General features: G+C 39.2%; 3 protein-coding genes and 3 non-coding genes across 11 annotated transcripts in view; 4 read left to right on the forward strand and 2 right to left on the reverse strand.

The window, feature by feature from the left end:
- The window catches only part of LOC128875006 (uncharacterized), a 7,822-nt gene extending 1,183 nt beyond the window's left edge, over nucleotides 1–6,639 (reverse strand). Inside the window, exon 1 of one of the 4 annotated variants that reach the window (XM_054120281.1) lies at nucleotides 6,521–6,639. In XM_054120281.1, coding sequence (XP_053976256.1) covers nucleotides 6,521–6,597 — 77 coding nt within the window. In that variant the 5' untranslated portion in view covers nucleotides 6,598–6,639. Of the gene's footprint in view, nucleotides 1–1,307; nucleotides 1,500–6,520 lie in introns of those variants that run through there. The other 3 variants (XM_054120280.1, XM_054120282.1, XM_054120279.1) reach the window with 3 other exon arrangements.
- A 505-nt stretch (nucleotides 6,640–7,144) lies between these two features.
- On the forward strand, nucleotides 7,145–13,080 carry LOC128875064 (D site-binding protein). Of its 3 annotated transcripts, none has more exons than XM_054120388.1 (7): nucleotides 7,145–7,813; nucleotides 7,878–8,095; nucleotides 8,176–8,735; nucleotides 9,130–9,582; nucleotides 11,469–11,705; nucleotides 12,132–12,310; nucleotides 12,395–13,080. In XM_054120388.1, exons 4-7 carry the CDS (start codon nucleotides 9,474–9,476, stop codon nucleotides 12,602–12,604), a joined length of 735 nt encoding a protein of 244 aa, XP_053976363.1. In that variant the 5' UTR covers nucleotides 7,145–7,813; nucleotides 7,878–8,095; nucleotides 8,176–8,735; nucleotides 9,130–9,473; the 3' UTR covers nucleotides 12,605–13,080. The 3 variants fall into 3 exon arrangements, with proteins under 3 accessions (XP_053976363.1, XP_053976362.1, XP_053976361.1); XM_054120387.1 differs by having other exon boundaries at nucleotides 8,176–8,711; XM_054120386.1 differs by having other exon boundaries at nucleotides 8,176–9,582.
- Trnah-gug (transfer RNA histidin (anticodon GUG)) lies at nucleotides 10,201–10,272 on the forward strand. The gene has a single exon. It is a non-coding gene; the product is annotated as a tRNA-His (tRNA).
- Nucleotides 11,095–11,167, reverse strand: Trnar-ccu (transfer RNA arginine (anticodon CCU)). The gene has a single exon. It is a non-coding gene; the product is annotated as a tRNA-Arg (tRNA).
- On the forward strand, nucleotides 11,800–11,872 carry Trnam-cau (transfer RNA methionine (anticodon CAU)). Its single transcript has one exon. It is a non-coding gene; the product is annotated as a tRNA-Met (tRNA).
- Nucleotides 13,081–13,850: 770 nt separating the features above from the next.
- On the forward strand, nucleotides 13,851–16,961 carry LOC128875065 (uncharacterized). Its single transcript, XM_054120389.1, has 2 exons — nucleotides 13,851–14,159; nucleotides 14,234–16,961. The coding sequence occupies exons 1-2, from the start codon at nucleotides 13,987–13,989 to the stop codon at nucleotides 14,475–14,477; spliced, it is 417 nt and encodes a 138-aa protein (XP_053976364.1). The 5' UTR covers nucleotides 13,851–13,986; the 3' UTR covers nucleotides 14,478–16,961.
- The last annotated feature ends 985 nt before the right edge of the window (nucleotides 16,962–17,946 follow it).

Consider the following 17,946-nt stretch of genomic DNA (forward strand, 5'->3'; position numbering starts at 1 on the left):
AGGTGGAAAGGTTGTGGAACGAAATGGTACCTATGTAATTCAATAAACATATATTACAATTCAAACGTGTTTTTGAATGTTTCTTAGAAATTGCCACGAACTTTCTGGACAACCTAATATAATAAATATATGTAGGAGTCTAAACGAAAAATAAGGGGCACGAAGATTCGAACCCACGATCCTCGGATCTACAGTCGACCGCTTTATCTACACGACTAATCCCGTCCCCTTCGATTCGTGTGTCGTTTGACTCCTTATTCTTCAAAATACATTTAATGTATACTATGTATATTTTTTGCATCTTAGAATACACTTGTAGAGCATTTGAAATACAATAAATTGAAAGTTCGATATTATTGGCATCATTCGACGTTTCTAGTGTGTAAATCATCTCTCTATCTTTTTCAAGAATCTGAGAAAGCGTCAACGACTGCAATGCTGCAGTAAAACTTCTCCAGGAAGGCATAATTTACGCCTACGAGTCCCACAGGCTTATCTACCGCAAAAATCTGGCCGGGTGAAAGCCACCGTGAACTCAAAAGTGGACGCGACTCTCACGCGTCCGGAGAATATCCTACTTTGCAGCAGTTTCTTCGAGGATACATCCGATGCGCCAATTATTCTCGAAACAGCTCGATTTTAATCAACTAATAGAACGCTTAGTTTCGAACATAAAAATTGAAAAGTTAGAAGTTCATTTCAAAAAATTGAATTTCAGGAAAAAGAGCTTTTATGTTTTCAATTTTTATCTCTGAAACTAAACGTCGCACGAATAAACTGTAAATACAAAAAAGTTTCGTCTTATCATTCCCTATAAGCTGATATTTTTTAAAAATTCGATTGTTCAACCGTTGTCTTTTTTTTTCTTTAAGACAACAGCAACAGGATCAGAGCACTACGAGATCCCAGGAAAAAGGTCTTTTAAGTTTTCGATTTTTATCTCTGGAACTAAACGTCGTACGAATAAACTGTAAATACAAAAAAGTTCCGCCTCGTCGTTCCCTATAAGCTGATATTTTTTTTAAAATTCACCCTTGTACGCCTTTTAGAATTTCCAGCAAAAATATCTCGGTTCCCTTCGAAAATAAAAACTGTTATTTCTCCATCGTTGCAGTCCGGTTGCATCAGAGTGGAAGCGTTACAATTAACGGTCGGAACTGGAAACGGAATCGATAGATGCAACCCGTGTCTTCGAACGAGATAAACGGTTTGCAGTTGCCTTGAAACGCGATCGTGTCTCACGCGAGACACAATTTTCGCCTGCAACGGTGCTGTTCCGTCGCTTTTCACCTTGACGTGGAACTAACCCTTGGGAACAGACCTGTTTCAGCGCTGTTCGCACCTGAGCGTAAAGGTCACCGTCGTCGCGATAGTTCGCCTCGATATAACCGACGATATCGTCCGGCGTGGAGGTCGGCAGGAGTCCATCTTCTTCGCGCTGCAACGATCGCATCGCCTCCATCACGCGCAACGAGAATCTGGAAGAGTTCTCCGCTAGACGTAGGCACTCACAAAATTTCTGTAAAAGATCATTGCGATACATTATACAAGTAAAGACTAAGTCCAAGACAGGATTGACTGGATAAATGCAAGAATGACTTGGCGCTCGGGGAGCGAGTAGTGTAATATGATCCTAAACGATTGATACGCTTCTGCCGACTGGATGTTTCCTCGGACCTCTTTTTCTTTCACTCTCTGTTCTTTTCTACGTTCGACGCTCGACTCGAGCCAAATGTAAACACAGAATATAAACATCGACAGGATAAACGCTATGTTTGGGTCCCAGTTTTTTTGCTTTATCCAGTCTTAACTGTTCAACACTGATTTAAGTGAGGTACGAGAATTTTCTAACATATACGTTTCTACATAGAGATTAGTCTCTAGTATTGGCAATTATACTTGGCACTATAAATTTTGGCAATTTCCAGGATGATTGTCCAGGCTGATCATAGTAATACAGAGGGTGAAGTAAAAAAAAAGAAATAGAAAATTAATTCTTTCTTAAAGCTTTCTTAACAATTCTTTTTATTTATTTTGAACCTCAGGCTGCCCTGGCATGCAATCCGACGAGCAAGATTCCGAAGTGCTGTCCTTATTGTCTTCCTCCAAAATTTCCTCGAATAATTTATTTGCGTCTTCGTCCGACATTCCCTCGTGTCCCGAGGTTTCCATACCTCGTTGGACCTCCATACTTGATTGAACTACACGATAGAGTAAAGAAAATTTGGAAGAGATAACCTTACGAGTGCCAAACGTGTGAAGTTGGAGATTATGGTCGTGGTATCTCGATATTGATTTTCTCCGAAGAAAGCATCGCGATAACGAGAATGCCACTTTTCAATTCAGACTAATTTAGCAGCGGTTCTACTTGAAAAATTCCAAGTGGCCGTAATGGCGAACGAAAATGGCGGGAAATGTCGTTGCTGCATTCCACACATGTTTGATATATTCTAGATTTATTCTCGATATATTCTTGTAATAATACATGCCATAAATACATAAAACCCGCAATTTCGCGACTTCTAATTCATGCGCCAGAGAATCTGACGATCGACGCCAGGCGCGGAAGGCTAGATCCTCCCATTTGTTAAGAGCCCTATCGGATCCATCTTGCTCTCCCATTACATGACCGAGGCAGTTCCCTCTGTAACTGTGTTTTCCGCGGCGGTGGTATCGATTTGCGATTTAAATAACGCCGCGGAAAGGCAGTGCGTGGGTGGGCGGTGTGTTGAGTCGAGGAGGAAAAAAAAAATAGGAGGAGCGTTTGATCGTAGAAGGGAGGACGGTTGACGTAAAATATTAACAAGAGGCTAGCGTCTGAACGATGCCCGTACGCGGAAGCGTTCTGTTCCAATGGTGGATCTAATACTGCTCGTAAACTGCCTGGGAATTATCCGGTATTCGCCGTATCATCTAATAGTACCATTTGGATATGGAATTAATGGAATTATTCGACGTTTCTCTTTCTCAGTTGAGCGATGTTTAACTTTCCAAAGCCTTGTTCTCTCCTCCATGGAATAGCAAGGAAGGTCCTAGCGTTTAGGGTACCAAGTAGCAATATAGCTGAGCTCAGTACCCTCTAGCCCCCCTATAGCTGAGCTCAGAACCCTCTAGTCCCCCCTATGGCTGAGTCTAATAATTTCTAGCCCCCTTATATAGAGTGTACAAATTGGACCTGATTCGCGGTTCGCCAGTGCAGTATCATCCTTTCGCTGGAACGCGATTCTTCAACAGCCGGGACTTAATCATTTAAGGTAGCTGGTCCCGCGGGGAGGGGGGGGGGCATGGAAGCCGTGCGCAGCCCTCTGGTTCCCAGGCTGTCGGCAAACTGTGGCTTACCGCGCCGAGCACGGTTCTTATCCGCACTCATCCGAGTAATTCTTGGCGGGCTGACTGGTTGTTGTTATCGGACAACAGGCCAACGCGCGTCTAACGGAAGAGCAGAAAAAAAGACGACGAGCACGGGATCCTTAGGTTGGGCTTGGATAGGAGGTAGGTTTAACGCCAAACCTACGATCTAGGGATACCTACATTTACGAGATACATTTGAATCTATTTTTACAAAGGGCTAATATTAAAGACACTTTATTGAATACAAAAATTTTTGTTTGTTTATAATTCATATATATAATGTATACAGGGTGTCCCGGGCGATTCTACGTAAAAAATTGAATCGAAAATGTGGAATAAAATTTTCTTACGATGCTTTATTTTCATACAAAAAAAATAAATTTATTTGTCGACATCTCCACCATATCTTTCAGACGCTTCTTGTGAATTTTACTAACCGTAAACCCCGTGAAAAATCTCTCTCGCTTCCCATTTCTACCTCGCCATCCTCCTACCGTTCCCCAAAGACGAGGAATCGCAAAACCAGTTGCGTAGCGCGCTTCAACAAGTATTTTTAACGTCGAACTTCCGTCCCCCGCTCCGAAAAGGCGATCAGCACGAAACGGGGATCACGCACAACACCGTGTTACCCCGGTTTGTACACCCGAGAACGACAGCGCGGAGAGGGGGTCGCGTGACCCTTAATTCTATCCTACGTTCCCGTTCGCAGTCCTCCCCCTCCCCCGCCCTTCCTCCTTCCACCGCCCCGTACCCCTTTTCTTGCGCGCAAGAGGCACGGATTCCTTGCACCCTCGTCCCACGAAGTCACGAATCGCGCGACGCCCCCGTTGTGTTTCACAACTCGAGCAAAGTTATCTCATCAAGTCGTCACGAGGACGCCCCCCAGCCTCCCCGCCCCGCCCCCCCACTCTTCATCCTTCAACCGTTCGCCCATCCCTTCTTCGAGCATTTACCGCCAGCTTGGGAGCCGTTGCGTTGCAAAAGATGCGATTAAACTTTTCTTGCCTTACTCCGGATTATTTACGATCTCCCCTCCCCCCTTCCCCCCCCTCCCTCCCTCCCTCCCTCCCACGCCCTTCTCACTACGGTTCTTTTGAAGGTACGCTCGGTGTCAGGTGTACCGATTAGTTCCCTGGTTTTTTTTATGGCGCCTTATTTAAGCTTCTTTTCAGCCTTATTTTGGAAGGATTCTCTTTATTGGGAATGGGGCGTAACGAAATAATAGAATATTAAATTTATTAATTAATTTGGGTGTTTCAGGATTAGCGTAAGAATCGGAGCTAGGTGGTAGGTGAGACGATTCTGAACCATAGTTTCCTTTGCAAAAATGTCGGACGGTGCTTCGTTTTTGAATTATCAACGAAAAACCGCCGACCAATCGCAGAGCCCGAGTAGCGCGCGCTTTGCCGCGAGAGGCTCGCGAGAGCCATGACGCTCCGCCCACAAATCGGGCCCGCCTCCCGCAGAAGAGCACGCGCTACTTGGGCACTGTGATTGGTCGGTAGTTTTTCCTTAATAATTCAAAATCGAAGCAATATTCGATATTTTCGCAAAGGAAATTCTGGTTCCGGTTCTTACACTGATTCTGGGACACCCCGTATTCTGAGTACATTTATTTTTGTAGTAAAATAAAATGTTGAATTATAGTAAGTATTCCGACGCTCTTAGACTCTCTTTATTCGCATCGCTGTGGCATAAAAATATTAACGAACGAATCATATGATTCAGAAATATGCTTTTGTATTTTTATATATTCTGCCTCATCCTTCGAGGCGAGAGGTTGCAACTCTGGTATACATTGAACTCAAACATACTTTGTCAAACATGAAGAGAAATTTTTTAACGCCCATGAGTGATTTCTTGTCGTCCGTATAAATCGTTCTCCACATGTGTCCCAGCAATTCTTTATTCGCTCTCAGTTGTCTACGAATAAAGATTCGTTTATATTCCTCAAACCCTTTTATTTAAAAAACACAGTAATTACCAATAACGACCAATTACAGTCCAATTACCAATTGCACTCTTCTTGGAGATTATAAATTCGAATGACTAAATTCCAACGGAATTCATGAAAGAATCTATACGCGTATCCAATACGAAATATGCCCCCACATAATAAGTTATGAAGAATGTAAATAATGAAATTGCGCCGTGTGGATTCAGTGCAACAACTGAATCGGTAGTTACGCCTTCGAATAAACAAAGCTTAAAAGTAGGAGGCTATCGGGCGCTGGTGTGTAATCCGTCGTTTCCAGGACGGCGATTAGGCAGATTACCCTGAGGTCGCGCATCGTAATGGGGATTGAAGGGGTTTCGGGGCGCGTCAGGGGGCTCAGGAGGTCACATGACGTGATGTCACGTTACCCGTTGGCCGCGGACAGGTGTTTGGGTTCGCACGAGCAGCCCGTGCCCATCGCGGGGGCGTTCGCTATCGCGCATCGAGCCACATAATGATAACGAGCGTCCGACAAAGCGACGAGAACGCGGCTCGTAATGTCGAGACAATCTCGCTGATTGTTTTCTACCTCTGCGGGAAGACCGTGCTCGCCTTCTATCTACAGGGCTGCCAAAATCGTTCTGTCCTCAAGTGCTATTATACAATGCTCCTCAATATTAAAATCAATGCTATTAGGTTGTCCAGAAAGTTCGTGGCAATTTCTAAGAAACATTCAAAAACACGTTTAAATTTTAATATATATTTATTGAATTACATAGGTGTCATTTTGTTTCACAACCTTTCCATCTTTTAAGGGATGTATGGATATTATTTGTTTTCAACCACTTCGACATATTCAGACCTGTACCATCTACCAAAAATCGACATGGACTTTCCGAACAACCCAATACTAACATGACTTACTCCTGGAAGCTAAATCTGAGGACCCTGGAGTCTCCAGGCTTCAGACACTTCTCCAATCTGTCTCCTGAGTAGTACAAATTAGTATCTAGATTCCATATATTTAAAAAATTGTGTGCTCAACCCCTATTACACAATACTTCCCAGTACCAAAATCTCTAATTCCAAAGATTCCTTAATTCTAATAAAATAGCCTGTTCTCCAATTAGTACCAACGAATATCTATATATTTACTTAAGAATTGTTTAAATCAGCCAAAATGATTCATGCCCAGTCTTTAAGTCGGTCTCCGGTGCACCTGGCGAACCTTACCTGTTCCAGCAAACTGTTGTTCCTAAGACACCTGTACTGCGGCCTCGTGAGATCACGGCCACATGGCAGAGGCGCATCACCCCTCGCTCGCTAAATTAGATATTACGATAACAAATGGCGTTATTTAACCCACCGGCGAGCTACTCCCCCGCAGGTTAAATTCGAACGGTCGGTATAACCCGAATTGCTCGTCCCATTCTGGCACACGATCGAGGACATGCTACGCCCGTAAATCACCGTCGCGCCTGCAAACTTTCTTCGTCAAGTTATCGTTCCGCAACCTAACATTTCCTGCCCGCGAACTGGAGAAGAATTCCCAGACGTTTCTATCGCTCGTTTATACTATTGGATAATAGTGTTGCATCGAAGATGGAGAAATTAATGCAAGATTTGCAGTTTAATGGAAAGCTACGCTATTCAAGAGTAACATAGGCTGTGTTTCGTTTTGATACAAAAAATGCGTTTTCAATTTGAGATCTAAACATTTGTAAATCGAGTGGGAAGAAAAGCGTTGTTCGGTTACTTTATCGGCGCACGGTGCCCAAATATACTATGGATGCATTCTTGCGTCGCTAGGAGGCTACTGATCGGCGTAGATGTTTCTTTTGTTTTTCTTTGTTCGGCATGGCTGACAGTGGTTGACGCGCAGTGCGACCAAGTGCGACGAAACGAGTCATATACGTAGAATAAGAATAGTATTCCGGTGTACAGCTAGTACAACATATTTTCACGCAAGAACCGCTTCTAAATACACTGATGGAAGTCTGAGCCCCTGTTTCCAGCCGAAGAAAACTTATTTTTCGCTCGAGGATCAAAGAACACGGAGACCAAGTTGCAGAGCCCCCCTCGAAACGACCGTTTCACCATTAATTATCAGTCCTCGAGGGTTGCAACATTGATGATGTCGACTAAAAACAATTTCAAGCCCCAGACCAGGTCTCATCAATGTTGCAGTCCCCTCCCACTGTTGACCGTCGTCGTTGGTTGTCGTCTAATTTGGTTCGTAATAATTACCGTCCCCATTAAACATTCGCGGACTGGATGAACGTGTCAGCTGTCGTTTGTCCCAGAGACATTAGAAACACGTAGCCGACTTCTGTCTGGTCTGGTGCCGCAGGTGGAACGTTCTTATTGCGTACGCGAAGACCATAAGTGCGGATAGCTTATTAGTTGCACATAGGGACGAAACTTCGCGATGAAACTCTGCGGAAAAGTCTGGTGAATTAATGTGTTTCCTGAATTCGATAAAAGAGAAGGTTCTTTCGGATGGTTCGTTGCTCGGAGATAAAGAAGGTAAAATGCTGCAAAATTTTCAGTTGTTATTTAATTTTTCGTTGCGTTTCTTTGAATATTCAAGTTTCGAGAGTACACTCGTACATACGGACACGCGCACACATAATCTGATGCTCGGTGGCACGTGTTCGTTACCGGCCGTCGATCACCGAAAAGCGGTGCCATTTGTGCAAAGGCCTACACAATTGCCTCGCACAAAGATCCAGCTATAGGATTTCAAGGATTTCAAGCAATCGAAGCTACGGGAACCATCTCTATTAATAAAAACACCGCAATCGCAAGGTAAAGAAAAACCTCTTCTTTTTACTGTTAGAAAACTTTCCGAGTTAGAAGTGGTCGAAAACTTGAAGCTTCTTGCGCAGAGCCACCAATTCCCGGAAACTTCCACAAACGAGACCAGCTGGAACAATTTTTGCTGATCCGAATCTTCGTCGGTCATGCAAGATACGAGGAGCGACCTATTATAACGGCAGATCGAAGATTAGGGTCGTGATACGACCGGAGGGTGGAGGAGGGGGTGCGAGCAATTGTTCTTCGTTGGTTCCGACTGACATTCTCGGATTGGCCAGACCGTCTGGCTTCCTTGACCACTCGAAACGTGTGTTGACTACTCACCCCTAACGACTCAGGGGCGGAACGATCGTTCTGCTCGTCCCTGCGCACGCGTCGAGGGGCGGGAATCACCCTGCTCGGGGACGAATTGGAAATTCTTCCGGAGGAACGGTATGCAGAAGGTACCACGTGACGTCAGACGTCAACAGGGTGGACTGGAACTTCGAGTCTGGAAGTTTGGAACCAGTTGGTTTCGAAGAAGCGTCGAGGATCTCGAAGACATAGATACTTCCGGTGATAACTGGAGAAACTTGTGAAACATCTCGTTCACCTTGAAAGTGGCAGGGTAACGCGCTGAATTCAATTTTCAGTTAATCATCTTTCTAAATGTACAAGATATATTTTCATTGAGTATGAATTTTAATAATTCTCTATGATAAATGAACTCGTGGGTGTATAATAACAAAAATCGCGTCGAATTAAATTTCTCGATAATTATATTCGTGAATCATACTCGTTGAACTATTTTTAAAGAAGCAACTTTGAGTACGACTTTTAATAATTCTGTATAGTAAAAGAATTTGTGAGTGTATAATAACGAGAGTCAATGTTTGCTAGTTCCAACACAAGTGTTATTACGTACAATATCGTATGCGTTACTATACAAGTATCATTTATAAAGCTATCAGTCACATATTTCTATACATTCAATTTTTGTAAATCTGGAATTTTTATTACTAAAAATTCGATTAAATTCGATTTAGGTAGCAAAATTCGCGTGGCCTGAGAAACATTGATCGTTAACAGCAAGGTTCGTCTCGACCTGGACCAGGAGGATCGATAAGGCGATGACGTCGAAGAGGAAACGTCCTCAGCGCGACGAAGAATGTATTTTTTATTTCAAATTGATTGGTAATTAGTACACTCGAGGTACACTCCATAGGACAAATGGAACCCTGCAGGAGTTTTCCTGTGCGTCTCATCGACTGTTACGTTCGGTTCATAATTTCTGCGTGTTCGATGCGTTGATAAGAGAACAGAGTAATCCGATATTGACTTCACGTGACTCGATCAGTGTCCACGAGTTTCGCAAGGATTTCTCGAAGGAATGAGCTCCCACGCGCATGCAAGGACGATTTGTACCGGAAGCACAGTGTCCGGCGCATTCTCTGCGTTGCACCTATTGAGGAGTTACAACCTCTTCGGACCCACCTCAGGTACCTGCCTCGATTAAAGTCGCACGAAATTAATTTCCGCTGGCACAGCCTTCCTGGCACGAGAATTTACATAGCTTTGAGACCTCGAAGAGTGAACAAAATGAAAGTGTCGAAACACGCTTATCGTTTCTTACAGAAATTACGCATTGATTTGTATTCTTATTTTCAATCTTTTACCACTGAAGTACGTTTTTGTCGGCATGTGATTTTTCTGTTATGGTCACTTTCACACCACGCTGCTTTAGCGAATAAAATTTATCTATACTGTACGGTGTAAATAAATTATATAAACTAAACGAGAACCTGTGATGTTGGAATAAATAAATAAAATGTATAAATTAAATGGAAAGCCGTGATGTAAGAATAAACAAAATATAAATCGAACGAATAACCGTAATAAAATACTCGTAATTAAAATATTCGAATATCGTGGATTAATTTTATTTGTTTCAAGTAAAATAATGCCCCTTTAGAGAAAGTAATAATTACATTATGCAATTATAGAGCGTTTGTTCGAATACGTGTTGCTGTGTACTGAAGTCACGGATAAATGAACAAGTTGGTCGACGTGATACTCGAGTATGGCCGATTTTAAACTCGTTCGCAAGTCCTCCAACAGCCGTGATCGTCTAGTGGTTAGGACCCTACGTTGTGGCCGTAGTAACCCAGGTTCGAATCCTGGTCACGGCAATGTACCAATGGCACATTGTCACGGTGGAGGTTTCATTTTTTTTTTCTATTTCAATTTTACCCAAACGATCCTTCTACATTTCTCTGCAAACTTGGTTAATTAAACATAGATTGAATAAATTATATTCGTCATCTTGTTTGTTTAATCTCACTTTGTATTTATATTTGTCTCGTGTTGTATGAAACTCTTCTTTTACGCTATTTACACTATACAGATACATATTGACGAATGTATTTTTGAAAACAATAATTTCCAAAGGATAGCTTTATCATTTTCTTTTTAAGACAATTCTGTTTGTATACTGTAAAAGAAATATATAAATATGTATTCTTTACACTTTTATATCATTTATTTTTGTATGATGTTAAAGAATAAAATTTGATCACGATAACAATATTACTTTTGTTTTAAATTGATTAAAACTTTATCTTTGCCCCCCCCCCCCTTCTCATTTTACTGAAGTTAATAGCAAAAGGAAACGTGAGAATGTTTTTATAAAAATTAAATTCCGTAGAACACACAACGAATCGAGGAAGATTTCGCGAGGACACGCGATGTTACTTATTTAATGCTGGAGGATCGATTAAGCACACGAATTCGCCTAACGTTACTGAAACTATTATCCTATTAATACGTGTAATTAAAGTATTGTTAGAAACTGACTTAATTACAAAGGATTTCAATCGTTCGTTTTCAATCATCAATAATTTCTGTTTAATTATTCAATTTTCTTTTTGTGTTACGTTTACTAATATTGCATAAAAAGACTGTGATCGTTGAAATTATTAAATGATAAAAAAATATATCTTTAATAAAGAATTTACCCCTGGTGGGACTCGAACCCACAATCCCCGGTTTAGGAGACCGATGCCTTATCCATTAGGCCACAGGGGCTGTGAAGTTGAGCTCCTTCAAAATCAATGTCATACTACTACGACGTAATAAAGTTGTATAATATTAATTATTATATTCTGTGTTATACAAATAGACAAATCAAATATTTCGCAGAAATGCGAATTATTATATCTTTCATCCCTGTAATATATACATCCACTGTATTAACTATTTGCAAGATCAATTAAACGTTCACGATTACAGAAATATTTTAATACATATGTAAAATAGATCACAGTAAAAATTAAGTAAAGTGTATTTAGTAATGAATTTAATAATGAAATTAATAATGAATTTGTAGACTTGTACAGATACGAGGCATGCAACTCTAGAGACCACGGCTTCGGGGATCGTGACGTTCTAAATTCTAATACACCGGACACCACGATCGGTCGTACGCCATCACCATTGACACCATCGTCGCTGACAGCAACGTTTACACTTCCGGGATCCTTGCTCCAGCCTCCATTTTTATCGACTGTGCCACCCTTAATGCAACCCCTGAGCGTGCCTCAACCATTCTCGAACGTAAATACGAGTAAGTCGATCCGTTTTCTACCAAATTAAACGACTAAAAATTAAATTTATCGTCTACAAAAATTATTAAATATTAAAAATGTTGAATTTCAATTGCCTCGGTGGCGTAGTAGGCAGCGCGTAAGTCTCATAATCTTAAGGTCGTGAGTTCGATCCTCACCCGGGGCAAATTGTTTTTGTTACCTCGTCCCAAACTTCCTGTTTCTACAAGTGACACAATTTTTTACAATATTTCCACGTATATTGCTCGAAGGAAACGTTTAAGTTATCGTTCCAGTCGTAAAATGAACAAACTATTAAACGTCTTCGACCACCGCAGATAATTCATAACTAAAATGTAACATTATTTGGGAAAATCCCAAAAGACTTTTTACTGTTTATAATTTGTTCAAGTTATAACTCGGTTAACCGACTGTCGGTAAAATAGGCATGGTAACTCGTCACCTTCTGGGCTCGAACGGGATCACGAACGTGCAGCGACGTCCTAGAAGCGAGAAAAAGCCAATTCCTGACAATCAGAAGGACGAGAAATATTACGAGAGACGTAAACGCAACAATCAGGCCGCGAAGAAGTCCAGGGATGCTCGGAAAATTCGAGAGGACCACGTATGTAGACAGATATAAAACAATTTTCAAGCGTCTTCTGTTTTCGCTACATTTACCAATTCTTAAATCGATGTCGCATTCTAGATAGCGCTACGAGCGACTATGTTGGAGCACGAGAACGCAATTTTGAGGGCGCAGATAATAACACTTAGAGAGGAAGCGCAATCTCTTCGACATATGTTAATTAAACAACAAAGGCCGGCGTTGCAGACCATTCAGAATTCATTCTCGTCGATAACCCCTATTAAATTATCGCCGGCACAGTCTACGCCAATTTTGGATTGTCAAATTTGAAATGAGCGTTATAAAAAAAAAAAAAATCATAATAATGGAAATTAGTAATTAAAGTGGTTGGTCAGACACGTTTCTACTAGTCCAGAGTGTTACGATAACGGTTTCCAAGTTTTATTTATTTATTTGCTCGACAATGGTCTGTTTCACGATCAAACAGATATTCGGTGGTTGTCGGTAATTTATTGTTTAGAAGAAAATTTTTCTAACACTTTTATAGGACAAATATTGACAAACATGTCTAAGAATATATATGATTATTATTGAATTCAGTGTCATCAATGAAATCAGTATAAAACTAACATAAATGTACTAAAGAATACGTCGTAAATTTGGAGGCACGTGGCTGTAGATATTTCACGCTAGAATTTTATTTCCCTAAATTATATAGCGAAATTAGTGTAAATAGCGAACGATGTATCATTTTGTAACTATTGGTAAATAAAAATCTACGCATCGTACAAAATAGTCTCAGTGTTACGTAATCATTATTTTAAAATAGATAACATTGAATTTGACATTCCGAATACTTCTGGTAAACAGTGGTAAACAGAACTTGCGCATGCAGGTTGGTATAAAAATAAAAGTCCCATCGTAATCTTGAGCCAAGATTCCTGAAATACAAATTCCCATTTCAGTACACGATATATAAAATAGATTGCAGGCTGAGATAAAATAATATTTATAAAAATCGCAAATACAAGTATCGCGGAACCATTGACACAATAATTTTTCAATAATTATTCGAGAGTATTTCAAGATTTCTTACTAGCTTATCTTTTTTCTAGCGTTTCGTTGCACAACCTGTAAAGTTGAATACGTATCTCGATATCACAATTAGTTAGTTTTTCTTAAAAATGAAAACTAAAGGTTAGAGTTACCTTCTTTCTAAATGGGGCTTGTTATAAATTTTAACACGGAAGTTTCGATATAACTGGTTTCGCCATTGCTATTATTGACATTGCTAACCAGATTTGTGTTGGCCGGCCTGCAACCGCGCCTTCCACGGTAGTTCCAAGCGAGTACCTATACAGGGTGTCCCAAAAATATTGGAGGCCCTTGAAAAGGATGGTTCGAGGGGTGACTTGAAACAACTTTTTCCATAGCGAACATGCATCGAGCTCTATCCTAACGTTAGGATAGAGCTCAATGCGAAAATGTTGTCCGCGGCGAGATATTAACAGAAAACCCCGACCAATCAGATCGCGAGCATGCTGGTGGAGCGTCCGCGGGGACATTTTTAGAACACCCTGTATACACATACATACGTAAATAATCTTACATAGCAGATAGCGCCGTAAGTCGAACAAACTTGATATTTGACTTTCGTTTGTTGAATTTGTTTATAAGTGCCCTATAGCTATTTTAATCGTCAATGACAAGAAATGGCGCATCCGGGTGTAGTTTTTCTTCTCGGTATTACTATAGCCACTGCCTTGTATTATATGTTCACAAGTGGAGAAACAGAAAATCAGGAACCACATAATAATGGCCACAGAAGTACAAATACGAATACTTGCTACGAACCTACCAATAGGTGGTCCCCTTATGATCGCAAGTGAGTAAAAGCTCAGTTGATATTCATTAAAAGTTTTGCTTGATTCCACTGCGATACCCTTTTTCTGTTTTCAGTAATCGTTCCCGTCGTCGGCGTACAGAGGATTCCACTTGTTCCATTTGTTTAGATACATTAATACAAGCAAAAAAATTTCCATTACAGCCATGTGGTCATGTATTCCATAAGGAGTGTATAGACCAATGGATGCAAGCAGCATCGCGAGTAAGTTGTATATTATATGAATATAACAATGTTACTGTGGATTTACACAGATGCAAACAATGCAACAAACAAAATATTCTGTTTCATTTTTACTAGTGCATTATATTTGAGATATTTTACAGCGATTGTGCCCAAATTGCAGAGGTCCCGTTTTATACAAGTGACAAAATTGATACGAACAATATTTTCATTAATTTCACTATGTTTTTGTTGAGGTTACAATATACATACTAGAAAGTGTATTTGTACTGTAGTTGAATTTGTTTTGAACATCTTTGATCAGAGTCGATTGTACTTGAAGTATGAAATAATTGTTTAAACTTGAAATGTTAAATGAAAGGACTGCCACTTTCCATTCTATGTAAGGTGAAATTCTTTGTTGCTCTTTGGTTGAGACAAAATTTTTGAGAAGCAATCTTGTTGCATGCCTTATCTTTTCGACATAACATGTTTTATAGGGTTGTATGTATTATACTATTGATTTAACGAACTATATACTGTTTTCAAGCTCATAAGAAATAACTGTACAGTACGCTGTATATTATAGTTTGGTATTACTGTAGTGTTTCAAATAATGCAGTGCATAGTAAAGATTTCGTAATTTATATACAATTCATAAAATTTTTCTTTCACCTTATAAGCAATTCGTGTAGGACAATATTCATGGAATCATTTTTGCACGCGTAAATTTAATAACGTTTTCATATAAAATTTATAATGCATTTCTAATTAAAGGAAGTGTAACTATTATAGCCCTCTGGAAATACTCAAATGTGTACATGTATGTTTTATAGATAATAATTTTTTAATATTTCATCCCTTTTATTGTATTACATCAAAAGTAATAATAGAAAGAATGTTATAGTACAAATTCGTAAAACATGGCAAAATAAAACATTGAATATATACAGTGGCTTATGAAAGTACTCAGATGTTTTCAAAGTAAACATTTAAAGTTCAAAACTGTTAAGTTGCAATACGAACATTAGATCACTTTTATTATAAGCAGTCGCATATAAGTGCCAGGTTAAATTCAAAAAACATCTGACAATGTAAATAATCTTTACAAACCATTTCTTCAAAACATTGTTTGCACAAATGTTGCAAAAGTATTTGAATGATAAAATTTTCCATTAAACATTGCTTTAGTAGCGATCGATAGCACCAAAGATCAACACAGGAATTGACAGGAAATTAAATAATTTTCTTACGAGTTTGAACGAAGCGGTAAAATAACGAACGTGAAGGTTTGAAATAATGTAAGGTATACTGTTACTGAAAAATGATACACAGTAGGAAATGATACTTTCAATATGTGATAAATGCTCACAGTGGACCAACAAAATGATAAATCTCAATTACTCTATAAATATGTTGTGAATAATTAATCATTCAAATACTTTTCTACTCTTTGTATAGTTAAAGTTTCCAAAAAATGTTTCGTAAGTATAGTTTATATCCATGGATATATATATATTTTTTTAATTAACAACTAAATAAAATTTCAATCATCGAAACTTAAACATGTATAACCTTGACACCTGTGTGTTCCTGACAATTATAATAACTTCGTTGTTTGCGGTACGAAATATTTGATTCAGAAGCATTCACATACTTCTGCAAAGTACTGTATACTCGATGGAAGAAATACAGCGAGGTAATAATAATAGCCCAGACAAAAATTCTATATATTTATTAAAAGATACATTTTGTGATTTTCATTCTTTCGTGTATTGCAATACCAACCGCTTAAGCATAGTATAAATAAGTATAAATAAGTTATTTACAGTTTATTCGTTATGCTATTACATATCATGCTTACTATTAAATGCATATTTTTACGATGCATTATTTATAATACTAATTTCCTATTACCAGGTTGGGTAATTATACAGTTTGAATGAAACTTTAGATTTTAATGATGTGTTGTGTTACAAGTTTTCAAGAAGAAACGGTATACTGTTTGCGGTGATAATAAATTAATACAAAAAAAAAAAAAAGACCGATGTGTCATGTAACTGTTTTCAGTTTGTCATTCACACGAAATTGTATAAATACTTTAAGTTTACGAAATCGGTAATTTTAAGAAAGTTCAAATTCTCGATAAGTGGCTCCTGATTCACTTATGCCTTTCATAAATTAGCTTTTAATGAATGTCAGGGTAGTACTTCGTTTGTATTATCGAAATTTTATTCAAGTTCATCTATTATAGTACGTAGGATTATGACATCAAATTAAAATCACTTTCAAACGAACGACAAATTTGTATGGAAGTGCTTCACTTAGCTTCTAAGTATCAATCCTTTGCGGACGGACATTTGAGACTATACAAATCGCAGAGAATTAATTGTTATCTATTTGTTAAGGAAATGTCAAGAATTTTCCGACCAGCGTCCAAAATGGTAAAAGTTGTCTGAAATATTTAAACCCCTGTCCGCAAAGAGTGAAGTGGAAAATGTGATGTTTGAACCGATAAATCGACAGCTTTCACAGTAGCGTATGAAATGTATTATCAAAAATGTAAATTAGACTATGCTTTTATATGAAAAAAAAAAAATAAAATACATGATTGAACTTAAACCGATGGTATTTTTATAAACATATTCGAATGATCGTTGCGAAAGTATCTTAATCTTTTCTTTGATTACGATAATTGCAAATTATTGTTTATAATTTTTACCGTATCGTGTTTTAACGAAGCAACACTAAAGTTTTCGAACACGATACAGCGAACGTCCTTGACAGTATAAAATTTACGGAAGAGAAAGTCGAGTCACGGTGAATTTAATAGTGTAACAGTAACTTTGTATACCGTGAATCGCTTACGACACCCACACTACGTTTAAAAATGATTAATAAAGACGGATACATCACGAATCGATTTCGATTCAGGAAAATAATTTTTTAAAGATAAGAATCTTTTTACAAATACGTTACATCTTTTTACAAATCGTGAAGTAAATCGGATAATTTCTACCATCGCTTTCGATTTCTAGTAGTAATTGTTGCGAAACGAAAAGCGTTCGACTTTCGAGTGGATAGAAGGGTTAACTCGGAAGGAAAAGATATACAGGATGTCCCAAAAATGTTGTAACACCTTGAAAGGGGTGGTTCGGGAGGTGATTTGAAACAACTTTTTCCTTAGCGAAAATGTTGTCCGAGGCTTCGTTGAGGAGATATTAACGGAAAACACTGACCAATCAGAGCGCGAGGATGCCGGTGGAGCGCTCGCGATAGCGTATGAGCGCGGCCGCCTAGCGCGTAGCCACGCCTACCGCGGGCGCTCCACCGGCATCCTCGCGCTCTGATTGGTCAGAGTTTTTTGTTAATATCTCCTCAACGAAGCCTCGGACAACATTTTCGCTAAGGAAAAAGTTGTTTCAAATTACCTCCCGAACCACCTCTTTCAACGACTTCCAACATTTTTGGGACACCCTGTATACTTGGAGAGGTTAATTGCGGAAGCATAATGGATAACGCGTCGTAACCCCGAATATAGTAATGCTTTATGAGTTGTACATAACAATTAGACGTACACGTGGATAACAATAGTGAAAGTAGTCCC

The sequence above is a fragment of the Hylaeus volcanicus genome, chromosome 4, assembly GCF_026283585.1.
Source record: "Hylaeus volcanicus isolate JK05 chromosome 4, UHH_iyHylVolc1.0_haploid, whole genome shotgun sequence".
NCBI lineage: Eukaryota > Metazoa > Arthropoda > Insecta > Hymenoptera > Colletidae > Hylaeus > Hylaeus volcanicus.

Bases quoted from the DNA above. Each gene is read 5' to 3' on its own strand.
- LOC128875064 (XM_054120386.1), top strand. From the start codon at position 9,474: ATGAGCTCCCACGCGCATGCAAGGACGATTTGTACCGGAAGCACAGTG. The intron at 9,583-11,468 runs GTACCTGCCTCG...ATGAATTTGTAG, and splicing joins CCTCTTCGGACCCACCTCAG to ACTTGTACAGATACGAGGCA. The intron at 12,311-12,394 runs GTATGTAGACAG...GTCGCATTCTAG, and splicing joins GGAAAATTCGAGAGGACCAC to ATAGCGCTACGAGCGACTAT.
- LOC128875065 (XM_054120389.1), top strand. From the start codon at position 13,987: ATGGCGCATCCGGGTGTAGTTTTTCTTCTCGGTATTACTATAGCCACT. The intron at 14,160-14,233 runs GTGAGTAAAAGC...TTCTGTTTTCAG, and splicing joins TGGTCCCCTTATGATCGCAA to TAATCGTTCCCGTCGTCGGC.